General features: G+C 37.4%; 1 protein-coding gene across 1 annotated transcript; it reads left to right on the top strand.

The window, feature by feature from the left end:
• Nucleotides 1-5,777: 5,777 nt before the first annotated feature.
• LOC131305889 (beta-amyrin 28-monooxygenase-like) lies at nucleotides 5,778-8,141 on the top strand. Its single transcript, XM_058332440.1, has 3 exons — nucleotides 5,778-6,831; nucleotides 6,924-7,111; nucleotides 7,566-8,141. Exons 1-3 carry the CDS (start codon nucleotides 5,880-5,882, stop codon nucleotides 7,863-7,865), a joined length of 1,440 nt encoding a protein of 479 aa, XP_058188423.1. The 5' UTR covers nucleotides 5,778-5,879; the 3' UTR covers nucleotides 7,866-8,141.
• The last annotated feature ends 200 nt before the right edge of the window (nucleotides 8,142-8,341 follow it).

Below are 8,341 nucleotides of genomic sequence, written 5' to 3'. Positions count from 1 at the left end.
AAAAATAATCCGAACCGCTCATTATTTTTAAAAAATCTTTTTATGGAGCCTTGTAAAAAATCAGTTCAACCCGATATCGGTAAGGATTTTTTCTGAATTTGTAGGGGCGAAATTAAGCAGTTAAGTAGTTTCGCCTCCACAAATTAAGAAAAAATCCTTACCGATATCGGGTTATGCTGATTTTTTACGGAGCTCCATAAAAAAATGTTTGAAAAATAATGGGTGGTTTGAATCATCTTTATGGAATCCGAGGTGGGCTCCACAAAACTGATATGTACATAATATGTACATTTCATATGTACACCTAGCATTTTTGTAAAATAAATTAATGATGTTCCAATCTGCTTGTCTCCATCTCCACACGGAAAAAGTAGACACGTGTTCCTTATTCTTTCCTCCTCTTAAAAAAAGACTCGCAATAGTTTTTTTTTTTAAATAGTTTTAGAATTACTGGGAAGTTCGGTAGTGGATCACCAACTCATTTTGAGTTGGACTTGATCCGACAATTGACTCGCCAGGTTAGCCACAGGCGATTCATGACTCGATTGGGTCGACTCAGAAGCCTAATTAAAGACTGATACACCACATATATAGTGTGGTTGATTCCTTAGGCCCCATTCCAAAAACCTTCTTAAAAAATAAGCAGCTTATTTCACATTTTCAAACTAAAAAATAATATAAATAAAAAATAATTTTTTAATTTTTTTTGCACCGTATAAAAGATCTTGATAGGATCTATCAAATAAGATCCATATTGGTAGAAAAATTATTTACGTAAACACATTATTTTTTAACTTGAAATTGCTTTCTTAAAAAATAATGGCTTATTTAAGGTTGCGGAACGGAGCCTTAGTCTCCCCTCTCAAGGGAGTTCATGAGTTCGAGTTTTATTTTGAACGGCAAAGTTTTTTCTATTAATATTTGAAATTGTTATAAAGACTAACAAGAGCAATTAATGAGAAGGGAAAATGATGGCCCAAGACGTGTTTTAATAATTAATATCCGCCAAGAACATGCTGAGAACATTTGTTAATGCTGAAAATATTCTTGGTGAGTATTAATTATTAAAACACGTCCTGAGCCGTCATTTTGCCTAATGAGAATGGCAACAAGTGGCCAGTCCGAGACCCAATTCCTAGAGTGGCAACATGTCAACCTAGAAAACACTCAATGGGACAAAACCATACACCTAATGGCCTAAAAGTCAAGATAAAATAAGACAAGCCCAAATAGATCAAACAGATGGAACACAATCTAAACCCCTAAACAGCCTAAAAGCCTAGATACATGGGACAAGCCCAAGACAACAGAAGGCCGAAAGAAACCCTAGCTTCTGCCACTCCAAAGACCGCCAATACAACCTCACGCCGCCGACCACCTCCGCATAACAGATAGCCACCCACATAACGTCGCTTGCCGTCGCCGCCCAATGCCGTTAGGCCAAACCGATCCATATCAGGAGAAGAATCAGCGGAGACGAGCGAGCATCGTTCCTAACCCCTAACATCCTATTGTTTGGAAAAAAAAGGGGGATTCAAGAGTTCACTACTTTCGATTGTAGGATATCCGTTTTACTTAACTTTTTTTTTGAAAAGAAAAAAAGTAGAGATTAAAATCTGAAGATGGACACAAATATTAAAAGGACTCCGGGCAGCAAGGAGAAAAAGAGAGAGAAGGCATGTACAAACCCCACCTATCATATGCCACCCGGGGCCTAAAGAAAAGTTGGCAAAAAATCAACAAAAACCAGACTCCACAAAAACCCACCACCAAACACACCCCCAAAAACTACCCCCATTAATTTCAACTTCTTGTGTAGTTGCTCCGTAGTGATGGCTTGTACTTAGAGGCCCTTTAATTTTTGTAATTTATTTTCAAAGATTATTATTTCGTTTTTGGCCGTTCTAAGCAAAACTTGTGTAGTTTTTGATATTTTTGAATTTAATTGTGTTTTTTCAACAATTTCTCGAGGAATTTAATTGTTTTAACTGGAGATAGTGATATGTTTAAACCGACTTCCACTGTAGGCCCATATTTGCATTTAGTTTTTTTGAAGATTTTTTCACTAAAGTGAACTGTTCTCATATTTACCTTCAAATTTTTTTTTTTTTAACTTTTCAAATTCGTCTCGACTACATGAAGCAAAAAAGTGAAAAAAAGACTTAAAAATTAAAAAGAACTGCTATGGGTACCGACACATAGAGTACCGACAATGTACATATATATGGGACCGTCGGACCCACACGACCGATCTGAACTGTTCCTTATTAAAACATTTTTTTACGGAGCTAGTTCAAAATTCAGCACCGGTAAGTGCTTGTTCCATAACAAGCACTTACCGATATTATTTTGTGCTCATTTTCATCCCAGTTTAATAGAAAAAAATATTTTAAAAATATTGAACGGATCAAATTTGTCGTGTGAGGCCAGTAGGTGGGTCCATGGACCCATATCTATATGGTCTGTACATATAGGTCGGTATCTATATCATTTCCGGAAATTAAAAGAGGAACCTCAATAACCTAGAAATAAGCAAAATATGTAAACAACTTTTGCTTAAAAAATAGACATTAATAAAAAAAAACAATAAATCTATAAAAAGATTAGAGATTAAATTTTTTACACTGCCGGTATAAATATTTGTTTCTTCCAAATCAATTATATTGCGCCACATCGCCATGTTCTATTGATTGAGACCACTATTTTGCGACGTGGGGCGATGTAAAGAATTTATTCTCAAAAGATTAAGCAAAAGAAATAAGCAAGGGAACTGAAATGTGCTACGTACCTTGTCGGAATAAAGTATAGCCTTAATTTTTGTACAGTTACATAATAAACTATATATAACGTGTTGCATTTTTTTTTCTCGACAAAACGAAGATTTTATTGACTTGAAAGGAGTACATCGAGAGAAAAACTCACTAAGTACAAACGCCTACGAGGAAATGATACAAAGACCATAAAACATGAAAAGAAAAAAGAGGAATTACGTGTTGCATTAACATGTGCACCCCTATCTTCTGTCATAATCTTTCAGATTAGTTAGACTTACGGGTCCCCATATGCCTAGGACAAGGCTAGGGCGCACTAACAAAAGCTAGATTGAAGTGTTGGTCGCATGAGAGCATTTTTGATGCCTTCACCTCAACTAATCGCAAACCATCAATCTCACCGTCGTCCGGTAGTATTGGCTTTTACTATATTTTAAAGTCGGAGACTAACCCCATATGAATCAGTCCTGTTCATAAGAGTTCATAACACTAAGGAGGTTTTAAACCGGAGGCCTATAATTAGGGTTGGCCCAAGGTATTTGGATACCCAAGTTCTGTTTTAAGAATAATGTCCTAAACGCTTGACAATTTTTATAGAAAAAAATAAATATTCACAATACAAGAAAGCCAAAACTATAATATTAAATCCATTTGACTAATACATGTATATATATTTCAAAATTTGAAATTTTCCTTCAAAATAATTTTAATTTTAATTCCGATACTTGCTGCCCATGTGTTGCTTTATAGCTAAGCACTTTGCCAACTGAGCCTTTGCTCTCTGTCGATATGAGACAAACAAGTTGCAAAACAAAGTCTCCCACCTATAGTCTCACATCGCTAGTTGAAGGAAACAATGAAGGCAAAAAATCTTGTACAAGTAGAAAATCATACTGCCTCAGTACCAATGCTCTAGGTGCCCCAAATATTGAACATTTTTGGAATGCTCAAGGCCCATACCTTGTGGGCCTTGTGTCTGGGCCGGCACAGCGTATAACAATTGATATGAGCAATATAAACCAATGATAGACCCTTTGTACTCCTATGCAATGGCTGATGGTTTTAAGACCCTCGCACACCCCATCTATGATTCTCCCTCGATTAGATATAGGTTCCACGTGTTGTATAAAACATGATATCCATATTTGTTTAATAATCTATGTTTGCTTATTTTCGTCCTTAATGCAATTTTTTTTAAAAAAAAATTTGAAATAATATTTTTTCTTGTTTTTGTAATTTAATGATTTAACACAAAGAAAAGAGACAAGCAATAAGCAAAAAATCTGTCTTTTCTAATTTTTTTTGTCATAAGTGATATTTTTTCGAATTTAATTCATACCTTTTTACTTTTTCGATTTCTATCGTTAAGACACAACTTTAACCTAAAAAAATTGGCTGCATTTATTTAAATTTTTTGGGAAAAAATACTGATGCAATATTAAGCACGCAAAATGAATTTCGGATCCTCGTAAAATTCAAAGTCGAAAAAGAAAAGATGAAAAAGGAGATGATGAATTTGGGCCACGAAGTGCAGTTATGGACGGTGCACTAATGTACCATTGTTCTACACTTTTACGATTGTCTGTCTTGGTTGGTTGGTGGTCATTTCGGCACGCGTGAGCCATTCTGGGTCTTGAGCAAATAATACGGTGCACTAATATACCATTGTACTACACTTTCACTATTGTCTGTCTTGGTTGGTGGTCATTCAGTAACCGACAGTCATTCTGGATCCTGCACAAATGATTCAATTTGTTTAATAATCAAAAAATAAATTCGGATGGCTTTGTGAAGCTTGATTGGATAAGTGTAGGTGCTTGATCTAATCTTTCAACCTTTTTAATCTGCGTGAAAAGTTGAAAGATTAGATCAAATACCTATACTTATCCAATCGAATTGATAATACCAAGGGCCACTCGAATTTTTCTTAAAATTATTGAGAACGACTCGGATTATCTGTGAGGAATCCAGAGCGAGTCCTGCTTGCTGGTCTGTGCACCGCCGCTGAACTAAAAAATCGGTGAGTAGGGTTGGGGTCAACTGGTCAAGTATGGCCAACTCACCTGAATCCCCACTGCATTGAGTAGCATGCAGTTAGGACCAAGTCCTGTCTTTTTGCCTTTTTAATTTGTTTGACCGAGTTGTATTTTTACCGGTACAAGTCCACAGAGTACAGCAACTATATATAGTAAAATAGTCATATATGCATGTGTTAATTACAAGGACATATAAATTCTCTCTCCGCCCTTTTTATTTGATCTTTTTTAAAACTCTTGAATTTTGTTTTTTATAATCAGTGTCCAGACTAATTTGTGTACACCTCAATTTAATTTGGAGTCCAAGAATGTGAATTTGTTACACAAGAATATGCTATTTTGTCAATAATATTTCTTTGATTTTTTTTCCTATCATTTGGTGCAAAGTAAATTTAACATAGATGCTTGGTACGGTCCAGGACATTTGGTCCTTAAAAATGTACGAAAAAGATGGATTGTCCAGATTCACTTTCAAGTATCCAAAATCCTAACACTTTTGTTTAACATATTTTGGTGGTGTCTTGGGTGCCAACTTAGTTAAGATTCTTTTCCCTCTTTACAATGCTTAGTTCTTTCCCTCTGGATGTACCCACTATCGAGTTTTTTTTGCTCTCTTCGTGATGATTTGAGCTCTTGTTCTTAATTCTAATCGTTTGTAACCATGACATTCGATTAATAAAATTCTTTTTCCGTAGTTCAAAATAAATCACTGAGTCAGTTTTCATAAAATTCCTTTGCCCAAAAAAATAAAAAAAATTAACATATTACCAATGAAAATACGGAGTATGCTTTTTGGCCCGAAAAGTACACGCTTACGAAAAAGAGAAAAACAAAGAGGGCGAGTGACGGAAATGACACCCCAGATATTCCGACTTTCCTTTTGTATCCCAAATTTTCAAACTCGGCCCAATTTGACTTTCAATATTTCCCACTTGAACCCACACTATAGTCCACATTGGGACGCTACTTTTTGCCTATAAATTTGCTACTCTCTTCCATTACCAATAACTCATACCCAGAACGAAAAAAAAACACAACACAACAACCAGAGCACACAACAAGCAGTCCAATCATGGAGCTATTCTATCCTTCACTCCTTGGCTTCTTTGTCATCTTTGTCACCTTCTCTTTTCACTTCCTTTTCGCTCAAAAACCCGGCTCCAACAAGCGTAATCTCCCGCCTGGCAGGACCGGCTTCCCGGTGGTGGGCGAGAGCCTTGAGTTTCTCTCCACCGGATGGAAGGGCCACCCCGAGAAGTTCATATTCGACCGCATAGCCAAGTACTCGTCCTACGTGTTCAGGACGAGTCTCTTGGGCTCTCCCGCGGTTGTGTTCTGCGGGGCCGCTGGCAACAAGTTCTTGTTCTCCAACGAGAACAAGCTCGTCCAGGCCTGGTGGCCTAGCTCCGTCGACAAGATCTTCCCATCGTCGACCCAGACCTCGTCCAAGGAAGAGGCCATCCGGTTGAGGAAAATGCTCCCCAACTTCCTCAAGGCGGAGGCGTTGCAGAGGTACGTAGGAATCATGGACGAGATCGCTCAGCGACACTTTGCGACCGATTGGGAGAACAAGGACCAGGTTTTGACGTTTTCTCTGACCAAGCGCTACACGTTCTGGCTCGCCTGTCGCCTGTTCGTTAGCGTCGAGGACCCTAAACAAGTGGCCAAGTTCGAAGATCCCTTCGGTGTTTTGGCCGCGGGGCTGTTGTCCATCCCGATAGACCTGCCCGGAACCCCGTTCAACCGGGCGATCAAGGCGTCCAATTTCATCAGGAGGGAGTTGGTGGCGATTATCAAGCAGAGGAAGTTGGATTTGGCCGAGGGAAAGGCATCGCCAACGCAAGACATACTGTCACACATGCTTCTGACGAGCGATGAAAATGGAAAGTTTATGCAAGAGGCCGACATTGCCGATAAGATCTTGGGGTTGCTGGTTGGTGGCCATGACACGGCTAGCTCCTCCTGTGCTTCCATTGTCAAGTTTCTTGCTGAGTTGCCTGAGGTTTACGAAGGAGTTTACAAAGGTAATTTTCATCCCTGTCTGTCCTTAATTTATTAATAATTAATAATTTTGTATTACTATTATCTTATTTTGTTTAATTTTATTTGTGAACAGAGCAAATGGAAATTGCAAAATCAAAAGCACCAGGAGAATTGTTGAATTTTAATGATATTCAGAAGATGAAGTATTCATGGAACGTGGCATGTGAGGTGATGAGACTTGCTCCACCTCTGCAAGGTGCTTTTAGAGAAGCCATCACTGATTTCATGTACAACGGTTTCTCAATTCCAAAGGGTTGGAAGGTAATTAAGCAAATTTAATAGGAGCACTTAAATTGTTTATTTATTGGATATGACATTCAACTATCTGTCAGTCAACAAATCAATAATTATTTTTACAATAGTTATCAGAATTGATACATCAGTAAATACATAATTAAGTTCGATAAAATATCGTTGTGTTAGAAGTGGATTTTTTTTATCAGCAAAAGATTTTTGTTATAAATATTTGAAAAAGATAACAAGGATTTAATCGATTACGGGCACACATGGGCACACTGGCAAAAACGTCACCAATTAAAAAATTATTGTGTTAGAAGTTGATTTTTGTTTTCCGACGAGTCGATTATCAATCACTTATTTGAATTTGATGAGTGCTTAAGAACTTTTTTTAATTTACAAGCCGTCCAATTAATTAAACACTTGAAAGTATTTCATTAATAATCTTTATTTATTTGCTTTCTACGTTGATTTTCAGATATATTGGAGTACACATTCGACGCACAGGAATCCTGAGTTCTTCCCAGAGCCATTGAAATTCGATCCGTCGAGATTCGAGGGGTCTGGCCCGGCTCCATACACGTTCGTACCCTTTGGTGGAGGGCCCAGAATGTGTCCCGGAAAAGAATACGCCCGTTTAGAAATACTCGTGTTCATGCACCATCTAGTGAGGAGGTTCAAGTGGGAGAAAATGATTCCTAACGAGAAGATCATCGTGGACCCCATGCCTAATCCTGAAAAGGGTCTTCCAATCCGCCTTTACCCTCACAAGGCTTAGAAAGGATAATCAAGAGATTCTTAAGCCCAAAACTCCATTAATATATCCACAGCCACTTTTGGAGTATTTCATTTTCAAGTGCATTAATTTGTTCCATGAGGAAGGAAAGAAGCTAAATAGTTACAATAAATTGGTAGAAACCAGATGTTTGTTAATTGTTAGTAACTCTTAAAGGGAGGCTGTTTTGCATGTAAAGTCATCAGCAAGTGGAAATGTATTTTTATTGCTCCTTTTGTAAAATTAAAATGAAGAGAAATGAAAGCTATCTATTTTGCATGCCCATTTTCACGTCAAGTTTTTAAGGTGCTATTAGCCCCGTTCCACTAACTAACACAAGTACTTATTTTTGAATTAAGGATAATGTCTTATTAGAGAACAATCTGTCTCGTAAAACGAAAAATAAGTACTTAAAAAATAAGAACCTAAACAGAATGAGGCCTAACTATTATGGGGCTGCGGAGAAGCTATTATTGTGG

The sequence above is a fragment of the Rhododendron vialii genome, chromosome 1a (assembly GCF_030253575.1).
Source record: "Rhododendron vialii isolate Sample 1 chromosome 1a, ASM3025357v1".
In the NCBI taxonomy this organism is placed as follows: domain Eukaryota; kingdom Viridiplantae; phylum Streptophyta; class Magnoliopsida; order Ericales; family Ericaceae; genus Rhododendron; species Rhododendron vialii.
Note: the sequence above shows the minus strand (reverse complement) of the source record. Positions and strands in the feature narration are given on the sequence as shown.

Excerpts from the sequence above, each read along its gene's own strand:
- LOC131305889 (XM_058332440.1), top strand. The coding sequence starts at position 5,880 with ATGGAGCTATTCTATCCTTCACTCCTTGGCTTCTTTGTCATCTTTGTC. Across the intron at positions 6,832-6,923 it reads TTACGAAGGAGTTTACAAAG|AGCAAATGGAAATTGCAAAA; the intron begins GTAATTTTCATC and ends ATTTGTGAACAG. Across the intron at positions 7,112-7,565 it reads CAATTCCAAAGGGTTGGAAG|ATATATTGGAGTACACATTC; the intron begins GTAATTAAGCAA and ends GTTGATTTTCAG.